This window comes from Python bivittatus, unplaced genomic scaffold (assembly GCF_059951505.1).
Source record: "Python bivittatus isolate LINGU-HERP-01145 unplaced genomic scaffold, Pbiv_v1 ctg000840_np1212, whole genome shotgun sequence".
Taxonomy (NCBI): Eukaryota; Metazoa; Chordata; class Lepidosauria; order Squamata; family Pythonidae; genus Python; species Python bivittatus.
In genome coordinates, this window is record NW_028277113.1 from 42,432,794 (window position 1) to 42,456,690 (window position 23,897).

The 23,897-nt window shown below is 36.8% G+C and overlaps 1 protein-coding gene across 1 annotated transcript in view; it reads left to right on the forward strand.

The window, feature by feature from the left end:
- The window catches only part of SNTG1 (syntrophin gamma 1), a 121,456-nt gene that overhangs the window by 31,683 nt on the left and 65,876 nt on the right, over positions 1–23,897 (forward strand). The window contains exons 7-10 of the mRNA XM_007426567.3: positions 3,468–3,570; positions 8,968–9,050; positions 10,820–10,950; positions 15,119–15,248. Coding sequence (XP_007426629.1) covers positions 3,468–3,570; positions 8,968–9,050; positions 10,820–10,950; positions 15,119–15,248 — 447 coding nt within the window. The remainder of the gene's footprint in view (positions 1–3,467; positions 3,571–8,967; positions 9,051–10,819; positions 10,951–15,118; positions 15,249–23,897) is intronic.

Below are 23,897 nucleotides of genomic sequence, written 5' to 3' on the forward strand. Positions count from 1 at the left end.
CATCTTTCATTTCATTGCCTGCCTTCTTATGTTGTGTCAGGAAATCTAGAGCTGCGAAGCACCATAACATGTGTGAAGTCAAAGTGATAATTTTATCATATGTTTCTTAAATAACAGGCTTCCATACACTGACAGAAAACCATAAAGATACACACACACACACACACATACACACATACATAAACACATACAAACATACATACACACATACATATATAATCTCTGAATTTGGGATTATGCTTTTACGTACTTCAATATAATTAAAAAATATATCCATCAGTAAAAATGTAAAAATGTTTGAAGCAAGAAAATGTATTGTTATCTCCAGTTACATGGAACATAAATGTGGCAATTGAATTTTGAAGTAAAAATACATTAGGAATTACAGAATTAGATTAGAAAGGATATAATAAAGAGGCTATACATAAGTCATTTCAGCTAATGGGTAACTAATTCCCTTTTCTGTGTGATTCAGGTAGACATAATAAACAATTATTTTTATAAGCCTCATTGTAGAAATATATTAGTGACTATTGTTCTACATTGTTGTAACCCATTAGATACTATATATATTTTTTTTGTTTTAACCTGTGTTATTTCTTTAATATCAAGTAATAGATATGACATTGCTATAATGTTTGTTTCTATAGAGATTGAGTTAGGGAGTAAATTTTTGTCTGCCGTTCCTGGTTTTAGCAAATGAATGGAACAGACTGAGAACATGCTAAGTGTCTTGCTCAGTGACCTACATGTTTAAAGCATTCGGTTAGATTAAGGCAGTTGTTAATTTTAAACTGATTTATTATGAGAACAGGGTTAAAAGTATGGATTATGACATGTGTATGTGTACTTACACACACACACATACACATACCAATAGTGTGCCAACATTTCTTAGAGGAAATTGACATGTTCTTAGAGATAATAGACTTAAAAAATAGAAAGTGGGATTTGGAATCAAGGTCTGATGACATTTTGTGGGCATTTCTGGGACAAGAAACCGACAGTTTAATCTTCTACATGCCACACCTCAGTAGCTGTCAGTACTTGGCTGATCATGGAAAGTAATCAAGGCTGGCCATGAGTAATTCCTAGGTAGGTGTGATGGAATGGAATTATGAAGGCCAGGCTCAGGAAGAAAAACATTTTCTTTCATCTCCTGAGGAGCGTGGGAAATACAAGAGGATGAGACTGGCACCTCCGTGAGGAATTCACAATGTTATGGCTGGCATTACTTGGGTGCTGGGGTTTCAGTCTGGGAAGATTCTTGCTAGAGGTTGTAGCTAATAAACATAGCTGGACTGAATTTACATGGTCTGTTGGAGTACCTTGGGCTAGGCCTGACATCAATCTTCCCTTCTCCCTGAGCCTGGCCTTCATAATTCCATTCCATCACAGTAGGAGATCATTCGAGAATTCCAGGGCTGTTGGGAAGACTAGAAAAAAAGCATCTCAGAGCCCGTTTTGTATTACTGCCAAAACCACTTCGTAGATACAGACGCTGGGTATCAAGCTCAAGTTGTGGGCTTTTTTGATACAATAGCATGACTAGAGGCTTCTTTTTAGGTTTCCTTCCTTTTGTTCTTGCTTTAAACAGGTTTTTGAAATATTTCTCAGCTATATTGCGAAACAGGATGGCCTCTGATAGAGATGGGGACAAAACCTAAAATTTCTGATTTGTGCAATGGTTTGCACATAGATTTCTCAACAGTGTGCCCTGGTATGCATGCTTTGCTTCAATATATTTGCCCAATGTAGAAAATTTTAATTAATAGTTTAATGTAGCCTCTCCTATGGGTTGTCATTCACTATGGTCTTTGAGGAGAAATCCCAGTTTCAGAATGTAAATATGAGCACTTGTATCTGTTTGGTGGTCTTAAATATTCCCACTAATATACACAGACACAAATCAACAATACAAACTACTTTTCTTAATACTATATTGATTAACAATAACATTTATGCTAAACTCTTGCTCTATGCAAGATAATACTTACTGCCCTATTACAGATGATCAGAGAGAGAAGATACAGAAAGACAACACGCATAGGAATGAAACTTCCTCAGTACCCTCACTTCTCAAATCTTAAGATTTGAACACATCTTTTATATCTAAGCATAATTCCCTGAGATACAAATGATAAATTCTTACAGGGTCCTAGATGGACAACATTCTTTTCCATTCTGATCATAGCAGTAAAAGATCATCATCATGAAGCACATCAGTCTCAGCAGAAGTATACTAAGGTGACAAAACAAACATCCTGGGTCAAAAACCTGAGGCAACCACAATCCACTGTGTGCCTCCACTCTACCTGAGTAAGTCATAGGTTATGGTAGAGACAAAGAAGTACAATGCACAAAACATAGAAAATATAGCCGTAGTCCCACAAAACACAAATTAGTACAAGATTAGATGAGCTAACAAGATTGTGAAAATTATGCAATCAGCAAAAAGAAGACAATAATGCTAAATCATGGAAGGTCAGGCCTAAGATAAAATGAGACAGTGGGTGAAGAAGAGGAACTTTAATGGGGCCTATAACTGCAGGCTCTGAAATGTTCTGGGGATATTGCAGTGAACTGATCTGCTATGGGATACAGATTTTGTAGGAGGACAGCCATGTTAATTTATGGTGGCAAAAAATCAGGATGAGTCTGGTAGCACCTTTTCTAACACATTTTATTAAGAGGCCTAAGTTTTGTGAGTTGCAGCTCACTTCATCTGATGTAGAGTGGCTAGTCTGATGTAGGGTTTAAATTAGGGTGAGTTGGAGGGGAAGGGGAAGGGGAAGGGGAAGGGGAAAGGAGGGGAGGATAGGTTGGTCATGCAGATGCAGAATTACATGTGAGACAGATTACAAGTAACATATCAAATAATTATGTGTTAAAAACCCATTGTGTTTGCTGAGACCTTCTGCGATTGCCTGAAACTTTTTGAAATATATGAGTTCAACTATTTCTCACTCAGCAGTGCTGTTGAGGTCCTGCTTTTCTAAAACAACCCCTTTGAGGTCTGCTATGGAGTGTTCTGGATGGCTGAAGTGCTCTGATATTACTTTGTCCTTGTTTTGAGTCCTGATGTCAGCACTGAGGTTTTGCAGATAAGGTGTTTATTCTGCTTGGTGTCAGTTCCAGGATCTAGTTTTCTGTAGATTTTATGGAGCTTTACTGATATAAACTCCATGTTTTAAATCACATTCTTTCCAAATTGCCTAGTTCAAATCCCTGTGCAATGAAGGGTTTGTTTGTTTGCTTGCTTGCTTGTTTTGTCAAGCAGAAGTTTAGGTTGGGCAAGTACTTTTAAAAAAAAAATCATTGAAGAATTCAAAAGAAAATCTAAAGATAGCAAAGAAGGTGCTTTTCAGTCTTACTTTATAGTTTTCTTATTCAGTTAAATAAGCAAGAGAGGAAAGCTAATTGTGCCAGGGAGAATGTTTTATCAATTCTTTTAACTTATTCCTCAGGTCCAAGTTCTTCGAAATGCTGGAGAAGAAGTGACCCTAACTGTGTCCTTTCTCAAAAGAGCGCCTGCATTTCTGAAACTGCCCCTTAATGAAGATTGTGCATGTAAGCATAAAAAAGGTTTTGAATCAAGTATTTGCCATTCTTAGGAACCTCTGTTCGAAATCCTACTTTAAAAACTGATCTCAACAGTCATTGGTACTTGTTAGTTGTCATAGTACTACGTTTGCTACCCTTTCTTTGGAGAAGGAGGATAAACCAAAAAAAAAAAAAATGATCCTGTCTCTGGCTTTCTTTTGGTAGGTTTGACATCTACTAGACAACTCATAACCTGTTGGGTCATCCTTCTTTCCACATATAATATAGGCTGGCACCATTTCCCCTCCCCTCGCAATTCTCAGCAGAGTCCCGGTGAAGCCTCTTCCTCCTCCTCCTCCTCCTCCTTGACCTGCAGAATTACCTGCCACTTTGCTGGGGGGTTGGGGAACAAAGGGAGCTGTGAACCGTGAGGAAAACTGCACCCCTGCTTCCCATCCTGGCGTATCCCCAAGGGCCCCTCCAGGAAGGAAGAGGACTCACCTGTCAACCACCAGTGCCCCCCAGCCAGCCCTACTTCACTAGCAGGCATCCGAGTCACTCCTTCATCCTTTCCTTGCCGCCCACCACTGTTAACAGATTCCAGTTTTTGACCTCATTTCCAAAGCAACCAATTGCCACTCGCCCATCAGGCTTTGCCACCAGCCAATTGGGTGCAAGGGCCAGAGGGAGGCAGGACAGAGGGCGGAGATACACCCCTCCCATCTTCCCTTGTGGCATGCAACCTATGGGTTTTTTTGGAAGTGTAGTCATAAACCACAATAATGTGACTGCAGCTAACCACTGATCCTGCAGTGGCCACAACTTTGTAATAGAACTTGTGTGAAGATCCTTGAAATTTCAATCCACAAGAGTCATGGATCCTGGATTTTGGAAACATTCTTTAAGTTAGCCCATTTGAGGTACCTTACTTCAAAAATTGTTGCCCTATGATGCACCGTTTCAGCCAATTGAAGGTTACAAACAGACAGGAGAGTTTTAGTAGTATATAGATGCAGTCACAGCTATTCTCAGTAGATTTTTTTTCTACTAAAAATATTATAGTTTCAGAAGGACATGTTCTCTCTCACTTATACTTTATTAAAACATGAAATGTTAATCTTTGCTTGGAAACTGTGCTGTCTTCTCAAGTGATTACAACTTGCTTGAGGACAGTTAGACTTTATCATTTGTCCAGAGTTCTTGCACTTTATTTTTTGTTCAGTACTCACAGGGAAGTTGAACTGATTCTTCCCCACCCTGCAAACTAGGCCATCTTCAAGATTTTTCAGTCTGAATTGTTGCATACTTTAAGAGATAGTTCTGTTCAAGTGAAATTTATTCAGGTCTGTAGTAGTCAGTATTTCAGATTGATTAGTCTTACTAAGAACCAATAGAAGCAAAGAACTACAGTATGACTTGTCTGTGATTTAGTTTCTCATCAAGCAGAAAATTATGTTGCTTGTAAAGGATACTTTTTTTACTTCATTTATTTAATTAAAAGAGAGAGAGAAAAGAAAACAACCATGTATATGCATATGTATTTCCATAAAGCATGAATTTATTTCATTATAATCATCCCTACACAGTCTATGGATATCCAAATTCTTTTGAATTATGTACCTACTACAAGGAAATTGACAGCTCAACAATGGAAATGGATTGTCTGCACCCTTCTTGTTGTTTAGAGATTTGTCATTCAACATTGGAAAGATAAACTTCTGGCCCTAATTACTCAACAAACTGAAAACTTTATATTATTTGTGACTTATGAACAAAATGCTTAGAGATATATAGATACATTTTGAGTAGTCTTGAACTTCTTAAATCAGTCACTACCAATATTTCTGGACTGGAGAATACATTTGGAATTTAAGATTACTGGTGCTGTTTTAAAATTGTTGCCACAGGTGTTGTAACTTGTCACAAAGTACCTATTTATCTGAAAAAGTTGCTTCTTGCCCTTTTTTCTACCTGCCTACAGAGTGGTATGTTATACATACATAGAAGATTTCCTTCCAAGACTTGTCATACAATGACAAAATTATTAAAAATCATATCCAAAACAGTAATCCAAATGCAGGTACCATTACTGCATTTGTACTTTTTGTTTTTCAGCAGAGAGAGATAGAAACATATTGATTGATTATGTGCCATCAAGTCATTGACAAAATAAAGCATAATTTAGCTTTGGAAGAAAAAGCCACGACACTACCCAGATTACCTTTGATGTGGTTGTTAGAGACAGACTGAAAATCTTGTTTTCAGGTTAATCAGAGTGCACTTTGTGTGGGTATATGAAACAAAAAAGCAAAAACAAAACTCATTTTGTTCTGAATTCAGAGCAAAAGAGTCCTGCTCAGAATTTCCATCAGAAAAGTCAACATGTTTTAAGTATTTTACATAGGAACAATGGAAACAGACAGCTTTGTTCACTCAGTTTTCACCCTAGGGCTGCAAAAGTAGTGGATGTTTGTCTCTCTGGTTATGAGACTTACCTGCCACTTACAAAAAAAAAATGGCCAGTGGAAATTTAAAGCTTTTTTATAATTCTAATATCAAACAACAGAGGCAAGAGTTAAGTAGGTTTTTTGAAACCGGACCCACTAAAGGATCAGCGCTGTCCAACCCATGAACAGAATTAAGCAAAGCTGCACTTTTCTGGCTATTAGCTTTGAGGCTTCTTCTTAATACATTTCTTTGCCCAATGGACACTTTTTCCATTTCCCCTTCCTGCACACTTCAACAAACAAAGCATTGCTGTGTTGTAGTTTAAGTTGTGGTATGTACTGTGTCCATGTACATAGCACACTTTTGGATTTCAGAATTTGCCTGAAAAAGAAAGCATTCAGAACATACAGCAATAGTAAACTTCTGTTGGTTTAATGAGGTGGTATGGAACATTCCATCTGCAATATTCAAGCAACCCACAAATAATATTTGTTAATTGACAAGGAGTCAGTTATATCTCCCCCAACTAGACTGTAGGGAATGGTCTAAGCGGGAGACCAACTAGAGAGCCAGTAATTGACATCAGTGAATGTCAGTTGCCAAATCCATGTGTGGCATCCAACTGGTGCTTTGTCTCATGAAACAAAAGTTTAAGATTATTCTCAATTATGTACTTAACTCTCTGAGAATTATATGCTTAACTGACTGTCCTCCTGCATCAACTAAGTCAGCCAGAAGCAGCAGTGCCTGCTGTTTTATTGGCTAATGCATGCTTCACATTTTCATGCCTTGGAAAAAAAATATAGGATCTGGAAACATTTGAAACAACAGGGAAATATGAAATGCCCCTTTTATCCTAGATTGGGATAAAACTCCAGAATACTGATTGTTTTGTTCCAAACATAAAAACACTCAGAACAACATTTCCAAGTTCAAAATGTTTTATATATCCCTATTAGCATATCTGGACATGTGGTATAAGTGGACAGTGGACTAAAAAATATTCTTGGTACATAGAAGAAATAGTGGATAAGATGGTTGAATGGGATCAAGGAGGTCACTGGAATATCACTGGAAGACCTTCAGATGTCACTAGAATCGGTAGATCCAGACATTTATCTAAACAATCTCCAGTAGGACATAATTAAATAACCAATTAGCATATATTGAATATCAAATTATGTTTACGCTTAATTATGTTTGCTTATGCAATCCAACTTTATAACCCATGTCTTGGGTTATTTGAAGTTGGTTATTTGAAGTTGGCAAATATCAGCAAAACCTAGTAAAAATTAACAACATTTTGCTCGAGTATCAAATTGAAGCTAGCACCTTCTCCCAGAATACCAGAAGCCTGATACTGAGAGGCAACTTGCAAGTTATCTATCAGTGACCTTCCCCAGGCTAAGGAAGTATTTCTTTAGAGCCAGACACTGTGTGCTACTACTGACACTATTACAGGTCAGGTTTACTAACATTCCATCAATAGAACATATCTGCCTATGGAGAAATAGAAACTATCCACCATGTGTTGTTTCACTGCAATTTTTTCAGGGATCTGCATATAGATTACATATCACCTCTTCTGCAACACCTCCCAGGAAGAACAGAAGAATACTATACCAATCTTCTCTCAGATTCCAGCTATGCTAATACCAATACAGTAGTCAAATTCTGTGTGGCTGCAATGAAGATGTGGCAACGTTTAGTACAAATGTGATAAAATTTCCAGCCTGGACTTATTTTATCAATTTTACTATCCTATTAATATTAATTTTACTAATTTAATTTTATTCTCCTTGTTCAACTTTTTAGTATTACTGATCTTTGATTGTAACAATAAATTGGATTTTATTTGAGCCACATTTTGTCAGCATATGGACATTGTAGTTTGTTGTTGTTGTTTAGTCGTTAAGTCGTGTCCGACTCTTCGTGACCCCATGAACCACATTGCGCCAGGCCTTCCTGTCCTTCACTGCCTCCCTGAGTTTGCTCAGTTTCATGCTCATTGCTTCAGTGATGCTATCTAACCATCTCATCCTCTGCCGTCCTCTTCTCCTTTTGCCTTCAATCTTTCCCAGCATCAGGGTCTTCTCCAAAGAGATCTCTCTTCGCATTAGGTGACCAAAATATCTGAGCTTGAGCTTCCTTATCGATCCTTCCAATGAGCAATCAGGGTTGATTTCCTTTAAGATTGACTGGTTTGACCTCCTAGCAGTCCAGGGGACTCTCAAGAGTCTTCTCCAGCACCACAGTTCAAAGGCATCAATTCTTCGGCGCTCGGCCTTTTTTATGGTCCAGCTCTCACAGCCATACATTACTACTGGAACATTGTAGTTAGTTGCAACTAATCTAAAATGGAATGTCAATGTTTCCAAATATTTCCTGGCAAGAGAAGAATTGAATTTAACACCGAGTGCTACTGCTGGTTGTTCTTACATACTAAATCAAAATTTGCTGTTCTTTGCAGATGAGACCACTGAGTTTTTATACATTTTTAATATATTTAACACATTTTTTAAAATACCGTGATAGTATAGCGATCAAAATATGTCTTACTTAAAAACAAACAAACGTTCTGCTCAGGATAAACATACGGCTACTTGATGCTCTTAACGCATTTTACTTTCCTCAGTTGATTATTTGGGGAAGGGGGGATTTCAGAAGATCAGAGATGTTGTGAGCAGATAAAGTACTGGACCTTCTACCGTCACATCCTTGGGAAGCATTTTTTAAAAATAATGGTTAAAAGCTCAATGAATATTGCAGTAGGTTACATGAGTGTCTTACATGAAATCCTAGCATAAAATATTAGGATCACTACATACTTTACAACACTCCCCAGATAGAGAGAACAATGATCTTTGATCTGTTGCTGACTTCTAACCATGATAGACAAATGTCAATTTTGACTAGAAAGTCTTTATAACTCAGTGAGCTTTGTTATGTATTTAAATAGATTATATTTTTTATTAGGTATTCCTAGTGATCAAAGCAGTGGCACATCATCACCTCTGTGTGACAGTGGTTTACATCTTAACTATCATCCCAATAATACGGTAAGAGAATGTTTTATCAGACTGTCAAGAAGTTGAAAATGTTTCACATAAAGGCTTTTGACTAAGAAGTGTGAGCACAATCTAAGGGCATGTTAACATTTTACTTTAGATGAGTTGAAGCTGAAGGTTGCTTAACATATGAATGAGATTGGAAATGTTTTTATCCCAGTGATTTATCAGTGCTGGAAGCATTCAGTAAAATAATAAATAATGAGTAGTGTTTTCACTGTTTGTTCAGAATATACAAGAGGAAGCTGTATGTAAAGCAAATGTTATATAATATGCCTTCCCCTTAACTGTGCTAACTGGTGGTGATGGAATCTGGAGGATTAGGGCTGGGCTTAGAGAAAGAGATTTCTTCATGCTTTGCTTCATAGTACCAACTGACCCTGAGACTCAAAAAACAACAGCAATCCATATCCTTTACAGCGTTACTCTGTACTAACATGCCTCTAAAATGGGCTAGATAGATTCAGTCAGGAATATCGTGACACTTTTTTTTTTGTTCTAGGTAAACTTAAAACAATTAAGTAATGTAGCTTTTCCTGGGACCTTTACACTTTTTTTACACTTTGGGTCTTTGGAGCCTCAACACATTCTTTTTTCCCCTTTGAACATCAGGATATATTGATGTTAGAGGGTATTTATGCACGTGTGTGTGTTTCTTTCATAGTGAATACCCAGAATCCTGTTTTTTAAATAAGGCAGGGGCTCCCACACTCACACCTGATAATCTTCCTATTACTGAAGCACCTGACTCTAATTTCCCCTTTGAATGAACGTATAATCTTAGAAATTCACATACTTTTGCCACACACAAATATGTAGCTTTGGATTATTTTCTTCAATACATAAATGAACAGGTATAATCTTTTTTTTACCAATTTGTTTAATTGGGTTCTCTTTATCTAGTTTTAGGACTTGTGTGGAGAACCGATCATTTTAGGTCATATTTATGCAGAAATACTGAACATTCAAAAGGATTTACAAACTTTTAAGCACCGCTGTATATAGTTTAGCTTAGCCCTGAAAACATAGTTTTTGATATAATTTGAAACAATGAGAATGGTGAGATTAGGCCAGACTGAGTTTTTGCTGCCATTAAAATATTCAAACACCAACTGATTTATTCAAAATGAATGAAATATTGATGTATTGATTGATTATGTACCATCGAGTTAGTGTCGATGCATGACAACCACGTAGATAGATTTATCCATGATGCCCCTAACTTGATCTTTCAGGGCTTCTAACAGTGGATTCAGATAACTGCAGCTGAGTCCATCCACTTTGCTACTGGTGGTTGTCTTTTCTTTCTTTCCACCTTTCCCAGCATTAGAGCCTTCTCTTGAGGAATGGATCTTCACATAATATGTCAGAAGTAGGATAATTTGAGCCTGACCATTTGTGCCTCGAGTGAGAATTCTGGGATGATTTGTTTGATGATCTGTTTGTTTGTTTTCTTGGTTATATACACTATTCTCAGTAGTCTTATTTAAAACATTAAAAATTACTATCATTCAGTTATGTGGTGACAAAAAGTGCTGAAATTTAGTTGCATCAGGGTGTATTTAGTTGCAGGAGGGTACAATGGAACACGAGCTTTGAATCTAAAGCACAGATGACAAAAGCTAATAAAATAGCATTTCAGTGGAGAGGAAAATCTAATGGCTTGAATTGGCAAGAATAATGAAACAGACTAGATATTCATTAATAGTAAATGTTTATTATAAAGCTAAACATCAAAGATATTTGACATCTGTTTTCAGGATACACTCTCGTGTTCTTCATGGCCTACATCTCCAGGTCTTAGGTGGGAGAAAAGGTGGTGTGACCTCCGATTAATTCCTCTTCTTCATTCAAGATTCTCTCAGTATCTCCCAGGATCAGATATGTGCAGGTAAATAGATACCATGATGATAATGGTAATCATGATTGATTATGATGATGCTACATCTGCTATTCTGTGATCCAGCTCTTATGAATAGTGGATTGATTTTGGATTAACTATTCTTACAAGTTCTAAATTTCCTATTTTTAATCTGTATATTGATTAAATTGAACAGATGGACTTGTTGCAAAATTTCCAGTTGGCAAACTCAGAGACAGGTTCATCTTGAAACATGAACTTCCTCTGGTGGTTTTTAAGATACTTAGACCCATTATATTTCTTTAGGCTAGGTGCCAAAAAGACTATTAGCTGAAGACTTTGCATTCTTTTTGCTTCAGCATACAAAGATTTTCTGTAGACTTCATAATTACTTGTTACTCTGTGCCAGTAAATCAGTCCACAATGTATTATAGCAGACAACATAGATGTGCCAAACACAGTGACATGGAACACTTGGATAGTTTTCCCATCCCCTTACATTGATGGATGTGTCACAGGTTATCATTTAATTTCACTTATGTCCAAATGTTGGAAAAGTGCAATACGAAAATCATTGAAGTTATGCAGCTCAATTTCCAATCCTCCGACCCTTTCCCTGACTAATTTTTGAAATAATAATAATAATCATAAAAAAGAAACAAAATTCAGTTCTGCCAGTCAAAATGAGAATTTAGTTGTTTTACATTATTTGGGTTGGGTTGGGTAGGAGACAATTCTCATGGTTTATTTTATTACAAAATGTACTATTTTTTTTCATTAAAAATATAGTAATTGTTTTGTTGTTGTCACTAATATATTGCTATTTACCTGTTTTATTTATAGTTGTACTGAAAATTAATTAAATGAAGATTCTCTAGTTGTAAACTTACATACATACTCATCACTTTATTTCATTTTGGGGTGAGCAGTATTATATAGAATACAGAAAATCAGTAAGAAACAGTAAAAAAAAAAATAAAGGAATAAAGTAACAAAAAAAAAAAAAAGGAAAGGAAAGGAAACAAATTTACTTCAAACCATTCACTATTCTACACCATACTTTTCTATCCTTCCCAACCTCTCTTCACTACCAACATGTCCATATTCTGTTTCATTTATTGCCTTTGCTTGCTTCAATTTCTCACCTTTCCCTTTTTCAGGACCTCATAGATTTCAGCAATCCAGAACTTTTTCAGTCTTCCGGTTCCTCTTGACCCATTCACTTTTCCTTCATGTATTTGTTTAGTTATTCACTCCTCATTCCTTCTCTCTATATAGCCAATGTATCTCAAGGTACCTCTTTTGTACTGCTCACACATTTTTGTATTCAGTCCACATTTATTCAGCACCCATTCATTCTTGAGTCTGTCTCTTTTGCTTTATTACACAAGCTTCTTCAACATCCCGTTCCCACTGGATTTGGCTTTCTTTTATGTTTATCCTGATGTGAACAGTTATCACTACCTTATAACAAAGTGGTAGAAGCACATTCTTCTACATAACCACTTTACTTCTTTTGACAAACATTCATTCCTCAAACAGCCATACATTGCCCAATGCCCTTTGACCAGCATTTGCAGATCAAAAAACTTCTGAATTTTTCCATCTTTAGTAAACATTTTACCAAGATATACACTCTAATTTTTTTGTCATGTATGTAAAACTTAACAATCATTCATTCCATTTTCTCTATCAAACACAACTACTGTGGTCTTTGATACATTAATTTTTAGATACATACTCCTTGTTCCATCAAACAGTCTAACATTTGCTGCAAATCATTTGGGTTCTCAGCCTACAACATAATATCATCTGTATACAAAAGTATATGTACATTCACATCCCTAAACAATACCAGCAGTCCTAATACATTTATTTGTGAATGCCTTAAGCAATTAAGAAGATAAGGCACGTTTGTTTTATTTCCTGATCAGTGATAAACCATTCACTACAAATTCATTTATTATCATGCATACTTTACTTCCATTATACATTGCTTTATCAAACTCAGAAATCAGCTTTAACTCCGTATTTGCCCAAAACCTTAACTAATTTAAGCCTATTCATTTTATCCTACCCTTTTCTAAATCAACAAATGTACAATAGACTTTTTACTCAACCTCATTACAGACACATTTAGTGAACTCAGTAGTTAGTGGTATCTCCAGGAAGATTAAAAAAGGGAGTACACAACTATGCAACTGAAGCCTCACTCCTTTTGAATGTGTGCTAATGTTGTATCCCCCATGGAAGCCTGGGCCTGTAGTTTTTGCACACCTCCTTGCTACCTTTCCCTTTGTATAGTGGAACAACAATGGCATTCTTCCAAATGTCAGGTAGAGATGCAGTCTTTGCATCCTTCTTAAAAAATCTGACAACCTCTCCATAAGCAAACTACATTCATATTTTGACATTTCACCAATTATCCTCACTAATCCTGGAACATTACCATTTTTCAACATTGTTACTGTAATGTTGTAATTTCCTTTTCATCATTGATTTTTCTAGGACACAAAGATTTGCAGCATTCATTTCAGTTTTATTATTTGGCACATTGAAATCATTCCTGTACAATTCTCTAAAATATTCCTTCCCATGTTCCCTTACTTCAGTCTCAGCCCAAATCATTTCATCAATTCTTTAAAAACAAATCTTCCCTTGTTTATTTTTAGATGAGCTTTGGATGTGAACATGATGGAATGTATGTGGGAGCACAATAGCTATAAAGGCTAAAGCTCCAAGGCTGGAACCAGGAAGATTGAGACCAGGCAGAGCTATTATCAAAACACAGGTCAAGTGCTCTCTAAAGCTGAGAAATGAGAAGTCCATTACTATGTAAGGACCAAAAAAGGAAAAGATGGATTTAAACCCTGGAGCAATTATATATATCTGGCTGAATTGCTGGATTCTCCAGTAGCTGATCTTTATTATTGGGGTTTCTTGTGTCTGCAATAAAAGCACTATTTCTACCTGAACCTTATCCTTGACCCCTTCTACTCTTAGCTCCTGAGTGCTGGTTATGCTCTAGAGAGAGATTTACTGTTGTATCCAGGCTGAAGCTCAGACAGTAGTAGTGATTTTATAACTCTATTCTTATGGCTGCTACAAAATAGAATTAGAAAACTACAGAATATTAAAGGCGAATATTGAACTCAGTGCAACTTTTTTCTATGTAGACATATATAGAATTTTAATGCTGTTTTTAGTTGCTTTCTGCCACCAATTGTGTTTTAAATAATATTAGGTAAGTTACATTTTTATCCTTCTTAAGGCCTTGAAGAGCTGGTACTGGAGTAGAATGGGAGCGGAGCCTCAGGGGCCAAGAGTTTTTATTGTGGTTGTCTGGTTTTTTGATGCTTTTATTTTTTTGTGAGCTGGCCAGGTAGGGATTCATAATATGAGCAGCTGTATAACTCTTATGAATGAATGAATGAATGAATGAATGAATGAATGAATGAATGAAAGAAATGTATTTAGTGATTATAGATGGCTTGGCATCCTTCTACTGTGCTGTTACAAAAGATAACACAAAGAATTTAAAAAAATAATTAAAACATAAACAGGAGCAAATAAATACAAATAAAATATACTGTAAATACAAATAAATGCAAGCAAGCTTTCCAACCATGTTTCATTCTTGCTTAAGGAGTGATTTGGTATGTTGGTATATCTCTCTTTCCAGAAATGAGAACTTGTTATTCAGAAATCTATGTAGTATTTATGTAGAAAAATATAGCCTTAGCCCTTGCACAAAGTTTGCCTCTTTTCTTGTTGAGAAAGATATCACTGATGCTGTATAGATCTATAAAATTCCCCAAGAATGACAAGAATAACTGCACAAGAATCAGTAGACTCAAAGCATAGCACAATGTCTGAAAAGCACCTTGTACCACCCAGTTTAGCTTCTACAATCTGCCAAACTCCTACATTTTCAAGCTTTTTGTGTAAGAAAAGCAGCCAGTGTAAGCAATTTCTATTCAGCTGGTCCTGCAAGATTTGCCAAGTTTTATCTGGTCATATGCCATGTAAAAGTGCTAAATATAGAAGGAGTGATTCATATAATAATAAAAAAAGATGTAAGAGTTCAGTGGCTAACTTGTATTGTGAGGGGGTATCAGAGGGATGAATATTTTCTGCAAATATTATTAAATTGGCGGTCCTGGATTAGATTCCAGCTTAATCTATTATGTGTTGATAGGCAAAATGCATTCCAAGTAGTTGCTGTGGATGGCATTTGCAGTGGAATAATTCAGTGTCTCTCTGCTGAAGACTGTATCGACTGGCTGCAAGCAATAGCGATTAATATCTCCAACCTCACAAAGCACAATGTAAGTATATTTCTTAAAAGTTTATCATATGTCACAGATATATTTGATCCCAATTGTCATAAGTGCCTCACAGGTCTAAGTACAGAGGTTTCTGTGCATCAATTCTGCTTAAAGCTTCCCCAGGGAAGTCTAGTCAAGTCTATCATCATCTCAAATTCTATGAAAACTTATTGGGGGAAAAAAAAACACCTCATACCTATATAATCTATTTCATTATTATTAGTGTTGCTTTCTTTTTCACAATAGCAAACTTAGAAAGCCAGAGCTGAAAATAAAACTAGATCAAATTATACTTCTGTAATCTGTAGTCACAGGAGACTGTATCTGCTGATAGAGTACAACATTACATGAAATAGATTCCTAGATTTATTCCCTTTGCAAGTTTAGAATAATGGAATAAATCTAAAAACAGGATGGACAAGTTCATGCTTATAGGATCAACGTTTTCAATAAATTCTATGGAATCACCAATTAAAGTCAAATGTTTGCATTTGACCCATTAGACCAGATACATTAGAATGTAAATGAGTAATGGGTATCTGTTGGTCATACTTACCTCGGTTCCTATTTCTGGTCTTTCTGGACTGCCATTCCAATGTATTTTCTTTGCTGCTCTTTCTTTTCTGCCTCCTTTTCAAGCACTTTGCTTCTCTAACCCTCTACCATATTACTCTTGTCCAAGATTCACACACCAGAAATCTAGAGTCTGTAGTAATTGTATTTCAAATATTTAATTTTCCCAGTCCTCCTTCTGCTTTGGTTATAATCTTTTAAAAATGCAGCCTACCAACTCTTTTAAAGTGAAGTATTATTTTCTATATTTTACTTCCCTTATTATCAAATATTCTCTATCTGAAAGCATTCAAAATTAATTTTAGCTGTAATGCTGGGAATCCATTGAGAAAGTTTATATTTCATGGAAACTTATATCCTCTTACAGACCACATTATTAATGCTGAAAATTTGGTGTGTTATAGAAACATGACAAACATATAATTTGTCTACCATCTGCACAGATCTGTGCCATGCAAGCCAATTCCATTACTACTTATTCATCCAGACAATGCTGCCTCTGAATATGACTATACATTTCTCTATAACCTTGACAAATGAGAATAATTCTAACCTTTATGCTTATGCTAAACAATTTTCTGTTATTAATTTTAACTTGTGTTCCAGGCTATTTTTGATACTCAGAATAGTGACTTTCTCAGTTGTATCCAGCATTTTAAGCCAAATTACAATGGCCTCTGATTAACTCTGTAATTATAACTGCCAGCTGAAATGATGATGTTTATCACATTGGTCCTAGAAGGTTTATTTTTGCAAGAACATAACTCGTGTAGCAGGCTAACATAAATTCAGTATAAGTTCCTGGTATAGTCCTACTGGTTAAAAAAAATAATAAAATGGGGGGGGGGGACTGGGGAGACAATTCAGTTTGATACCAATACTCCAACTGTAGGGGTTTAGCTATAAGAAACAATTAATGACACCTTATCATCTTAGAATGAATTAGGTGTTGCCAGGCATGACCCTATCATTAGGAAATATTAGGGAACTGGCTCAGGTGACAGATGGATCTCCCTAACTTTTCCTCTCTGTTGGAGATCAAAGTTATTCATGCCACAAAAATCTGTCCTGTGTACCCTAAATTAGCTTATTTCCTCAAATGTGATGGATAACACTATCCCAATTACATCACTGGGGTTAAAGGACATGAAATGGGGACTTTGCTACATCTCGTTCTTTCCCAGGCAGCAGATTTTCTTTGGTCAGCTCTGGTGCAGGATCACCAGATCTGGGCTACAAAAATATGGACAATTACTAAATGGAACAAAGAGTTATAAATTTCTGTATCTCTTCGTTGCCTTCTATACTTTGGTACTTCCCAGATCAGGGGGAAAAAAAATCATGAAGTCTACTGGATGTCATGGATGAACTCTACTTTACTGTATTTTCCTGTTTCCCTCCAAAATGTTTGCTGGGTGCTGCTTCAGAGAATCCAGGGTCCCTGTAGATGGCATTATTTAATCAAAGAAACCCAGAATGCACCAACCCCGCCTGATCAAATTGGTCAGGCAGATACTATTGGAAACATGAGGTCCCTCAAGTAACCAGGCTCTATGAATCACACCCGGAAGCAACCTGGCACCCAGTGCAGCTTGTGAAGGAGAGGTGTTACATGGGCATACCAAGGCATGCCCATCCCTGCCCATGCTGCTGCATTCTGGATAGTCTACAAGGGCAGCCCCATGTAGATCATGTTGCAGTAGCCAAGAGATGAGGTGACCAGGCCATGAGTGACTGTCTGAAGGGCCTCCCAATTAAGGAAAGCATGCAAGAGGCACACTAGATGAAGCTGTGCAAATCCTCATTGATCAGGAGCTGTGAGTCCAGGGAGATCCCCCAGATTGCACATCACTCTTGATTAGTGAAGTGCAACCCCAACCAAGGTCAGAGATGGAATATCCCCAGATCTGGATGGCCGAAACACCCACAGCCACAACAATCACTGTGGCTTACTACAATGAAGAAAATCTAGAATATAAGCATTTTAAAAGAATCATTAATAAAATAAATTAAAAGTTTATTTAATATATTTTGGTCTAATGAAAAATTGATCTCTAATCTACTCATCAATGTTAAACATTGGACGGCAATCAGAGGTAGATATCTAATAGAACAATGGGTTATATTAAAGGACAAAAGCAGTGACATTTAATCACAGAATTATAAGGAAAATGCTTAACAACACTTAGGATGTGATTAGAAATATTTGTGATTCATCTAACTTTAACAAGACAGTCTTAGCATTGTTAAGGTTAACCATTTTTGTATTTTTTGTTTAGTGTAAGTTAACTCAGTTTGGGTCATTGATTGCAGTTTCATTTGATGTGCAGTGAAAAATGTCATTACAATTAGGGGTACTTCTGTAGCTATCCAAACAAGCTGAGGTGCGATACAAGATTAACTATATAATATTTGAATCCCAACCTTATTTGCTGTTGACAATAATGTCATTTTTCCCCCCAGTATCTCAGAAATAATAAGCTCACCATAAATTTATGGATTCTTGTTCCATTGGGAAGTTCAGAGTAAATAAATCAAACTATTATAGGATTGAATAGGCTTAGCAGGTATGTTGCTCAAAAGCCATGTAAACATATTGGTCTAGGGGTAAATTTTATAAATTACAATTTAGCTTGAATCAGAGAATATTTTAGCTTGCTGGTGTGCAGAATCATAGCCAGTGAATAGGTGCCAGTCGATGCTGCTGTACTTCACAGCGTTTTGATTTCTCTGAGGCAGTGATGGCCAAAAAATAATCTGATAAGAAAAATCTGTCAAAGATGGGGCAGAATTTCTCCTTTCTCTTTATTATTCAGCTGCATGACTGCAGAAGCTGCTGTTATTTTTTAAGAGATAAGCAACAAAAATTCATAGTGGTGCTTTCATCCAGACTGAATGGTAGGTAATCCGAACAGCTGAATTTGAAGGAACAGTAGAGTAGAAAGAGATCATTGAAGCAACCTCAGGGAAGGACAACTGAAGCAATGAAATACTAGACTGTAGTGTCAGAGGGATGTTGTTTAGCAGAGAGTGTTTGTCAGTCTCTGATGTTCTATCTTCCATACTATTTCATGGCCATACCCGCTTCCAAGAAGCTTCCAAGTTCCTGTGCTGTTGTGACATGAATGCAGGCCAAATGTGTTTGCATCAGTACAGGTTCCAAATGTAGTTAAGTCAATCAGCATCTTTGCATGGCATACTAGGTATTATTATGACTAGCCATGGCAAGGATGTTGAACATGATCTCCGTGAAAATTGGTCGTCTGCAATCTAGCTCTGACTAGTCTTGCAGCCCAGTAATATATCTCTCTATCATATAAGTAAATGATTTGGGTGCCTTAAAAAATATAAACCTAAAATGCCCTTAAGGTTGATCAGTTATTAGTATGGGTGAAAGATTAAATGCTTTTTTACAAGTTAAAGGGAAAGCTATTTTTTAAAAATTAATCAGATGTATACGTGTATGTGTATGTGTGTTGTGTGTATATATATATAGTCTAGTAGAAAGTACATGTTAGATTTTATCTTAATTGTTATTTCTTTGGGGAAGAGCAAACACATTAGTGAAGCTTGTAATTAGCTTCACAATTATTCCAATGCAATCAATGTCAGTTGATATTAAAATGAAGGCATGTGTATGTTTCTCAATCATTAGTCCAAGGATTTTCAGTTTGAAACAACCTTGGAGCAAAATGTAGTTGCAAGATGTGGTGCTGCATGGGGCAGATTGATGTGCCCCCACCTGTCCTTGGCTTGACATTTTGAATTAATTTCCACCTTTCTTCAACATCTCACCTCTTGTCAATGCCATGCTCTGAGGAAAGGATTCTTCTCCACAGCAAGCCATCCTGAAAGGTGTAACTCTAGAGAATGTCGTCTATTTAAAATAATCTAAATTTTCAATGTTTCATTATAGCAAAGCAGCTATGTAGTTCCTCCTATCTCCAGGTTAACTTGCCCTTAGTGGTTTCCACTGAATCTTTCATCAGTGGCTCGGGCACTCCAGAAGTCCCCAGCACTGCACTGTATACCCTGCCAAAAAATGAAGTACAAAAGAACATACACAAACACAGAAGAGGTAGAAGTTCAAAGCAACTCTTATGCAAGCTTTCAACATTTCAAATAGAGATTTATTTATTTATTTATTTATTTATTTATTTATTTATTTATTTTTCAAATTTGTCACCACCTATCTCACTGTGCGGTGACTCTGGGCAGTTTACAGTAAAAATAGAATAAATATTGATTAAAACAGATAACTCAGGGAGGCAGTGAAGGACAGGAAGGCCTGGCGCAATATGGTTCATGGGGTCACGAAGAGTCGGACACGACTTAACGACTAAACAACAACAAAACAGATAAATACTAATTAATTATGTTAAAAACATACTTCCTTTATAATACTTCCAAGAGGCAGATGTTAATTAGGTGTTAATAAACCCAGGGAGCATCGTCAAGGCGCCAGAAATCCCCAGGGTCGATTGTATCTTTCCTCGCCCCAGGCAAGTTGGCAGAGCCAAGTCTTCAATTCCCTCTGAAAAATTGGGATGGTAGGGGAGAGTATTACTTCTGGGGGGAGAGTATTCCATAGGCCAGGGGCAATGGCAGAGAAGGCTTTCCTCCTAGGACCCACCAGTCAACTTTTTCTCACTGATGGGATCCGCAGCATGCCTTCTCTGCTGGACCAGATGGGATGGGTGGATATAATGGGGATGCAACGGTCCCTCAGGTAACCTGGACCCATGCCATGTAGGACTTTAAAGGTGATAACCAACACCTTGAATTGGACCCGGAAACAAACTGGAAGCTAATGCAGCTCCTGTAGCAAAGGTGTTACATGTGCCCTCCTTGGGGCACCTACGATTGCCTGTGCGGCTGCATTTTGAATCAGCTGTAGCTTCTGGATACTCTTCAAGGGTAGCCCCACGTACAGTGCATTGCAGTAGTCTAAGCAAGACCAGAGGGACTCCTGATCCAGGAAGGGGCGTAACTGGCACACAACACAAAGTTGCTCAAAGGCCCTCTGGCCACGACTGACACCTGCTCTTCAAGCAGGAGTCGTGAGTCCAGGAGGACCCCCAGATTACACACTAGGTCTGTCTGGGGCAGTGCAACCTCATCAAGAACCAAAGATGGTAAACCCCTAGATACAGAGGATACTCAATCCACAGCCACTCCATTTTACCAGGGTTCAGCTAAAGCCTGTTGTTCCCAATCCAGATCCCTACAGCCTTCAGGCACAGCATCACTCAAATCACCTGGGATGGAGATGTATAATTGGGTATCATCTGCGTACTGATGAAACCTCATCCCATGGTGGCAGATGTTCTCACCCAGTGGTGAGTTCTTTCTTCAACAGTCACCTAGGACACACTACAATGAGGTTCTTTTTCTGAAATAAATCCATAGATAGCAGAAAAAGCATTCTGAGTATGTGTTTCCTTAAACTTGAAAACAGTTTGAATATTAAATGACAGTGTTTCAAAATAAGATGCACCCTCTCTCCAAAATAATAACAGAATAAAACTTATTTTGAAAACTCTAATTTAAAGTATAAAAGAATATACAACCAATATCCCAGAATTTTAATACTGAACACATTTTATACATTGATGAGTACCCCTAGATTACAAGCCTATAAATACTTATGCACATACAGTTGCAGAAACTCCCTGATATAGATCATCCCTAAAACTAACTCCAGACAATCTGTCCAAATCACAGACTTTGCTTAAATAATTTCAGGCAAAAGGGGGAAAAAAGCAAATAATGAAGAAAGGAATATAATGTTCTTGTTCCAGCCTTCTAGCAATAAGCTTCTATTTTCCAGATTTTTTTTCCTGAAAACATTTTTCTTTCCCTGATTCATCTTGTCCAGGGTCCAAAATCTCACATCTAAAACTGTTCTCAAGAAAATGTTGTTCTAAAGGGGATTCTTGTCTTGCTAATGTTATCTTGTGGATGGATTAATATTCAATTTCTTTTACATATGTTGCTTACAAAAATAATGTATTACATAGGTGAAATTTGTGCTGTTAAAAATCTTGAATAATTTCAGAATATATTTTCTTCCATTTTTCTTCCAAATCAAAATGTTTATTTATTTATTTTATCCCATTTCAAGGCCACCTGACTCCTTAATTACTCTAGGTGGCTTAAATATATATATATAAAAAAACTATATACATACATACATACATACATGAGTAAATGAAAATCATTGCCAGAAAAACATAAATAAACATAACTAAATGGGGCTCCACAACCACCCTGTCCCAAGGCCTGGGAGAACAAACAGGTTTCAACATTTTCCTAAACATCATAAGAAACATATTGGAAATAAGAATACAATAATTTAAAATATGGTTTAAGGTGACATTATAAGACGTATCACATTTCTATGCATTCTTCCAGTCTCAGGAAACTGAAAAAGTTAGGTATATATTAAGCTGGGCATGTGGAAGAGATGCTTCAAAACATGTGGAACCTCTAGCATGGCACCTCTTAAAACATTTGCATCTTTTCTTGGGCATCCATGCAAGCCTGAAAAAAATGCAGCTGCCTTCATAAGTTGTATTACAGATATAACTGCTTTAGACTTTGATGAAAGCAGGTCTTCCAAATCTTTTTTAAAGCATGGTCAGCTTCAGTATTTATTTCATAACTCCTGTCGTGTAAACTATAAAGGTTATGTTCAGTTTTGTATCCTGTGATAGCTTTAAAGATACATCATGATATCAGTTTGTTGTATTCTTTCAGAATGGCCTTGGGCTGCATGTATCCATGAAAACAATAGGTGCATCTTCTCTATTGCTTGAAAAAGATATCCTTGATGCCTTGCATCTCTACAAGATGTATAACATATACATCTATATACCTATAACTATAGGTAATACAGGTAGTCGTTGCTTAATGATGGTAATTGGGACTGGAATTTCCTTCACTAAGCGATGTGGTCATGAAGCGCAACATCACATGACCATGCCACTTAGCAATGGAAGTTCTGGCAGTCCTTGGTTATTGTCATTAAGCAAGGGCCATGCAGGTCATTAAGTGAGGACCTCATATCATTGTGATTTCTCACTTCCTTCCAGCTTCCTATTGACTTTGCTTATTGGAAGCTGGCAGGGAAGGTCACAAATCACAATCACAAAAATGCAGGACACTGCAACAGTCAGAAATTCAGGTCGGTTGCCAAGTGCCCAAATGTCACCACAGGGCACTGTGATGGCTGGAATTTCAAGGACCAGTTGTAACTACCACTCATTTGGTGCTGTCGCAAGTTTCAATGGTCACGGAATAAGTGGTCATTAAATGAGTACAGGTTGATTTTTTTTTCCTGATGCATATGGACATTATTTATAATATCCTAGAATGAGCTTATGGCAGAATGGTACATATATTGACTCAATTAAAATTCAGATAGCAAATGGGATTCTCATTTCCATTTAAAAAAAGGAAATTAAAATTCTGCATGTCTAATTTGATCTTTACTTTTTTGTGAGTGTGGGAGGAGGGTTGTTATTAATGGTGCAAATAAGATTCATGCTTATCTGGAAGTAAATCTTTTTGAATTCACTGGAGTTGACTTATAAGCAGGTGTATGGGTTGATGCGACAATCCACTTTACTGCAACCACAAGTAAGATTTCAACTGACTTTCATTCAGAAAATAAAATGCTAATTGCAGAGCAAAATATCCTATGAGCTCATTCCTTAGAATAACAAAATAAATCCTTGAGGTTGCAAACTATTCCATACTTATGTAAGAGGAATGTAAAATTTAGTCTGTTAACTATAGGAGTCCTCTCAGTTCCTGCTCTGAGTATGTGTGCTCATTCTTCTTTGCGAACTCTGGGGAACATAATGAACAAGTGTGTGTGTGGGGAAGAGGAATTGAATTTTGCCTCATAGCTCTTATTCTATTGATGCTAAAAGCATTATTTTAAACATGATAGTTCTAGTGCCACATGGCCATAAATGGAATATCTTAAATTGACAGAAAGGAATCATCTTCCATGGAACCACTCAAGAACTCGGAATGTATTCTCTCTAACTAATCCTCTTTTAGTTCCTG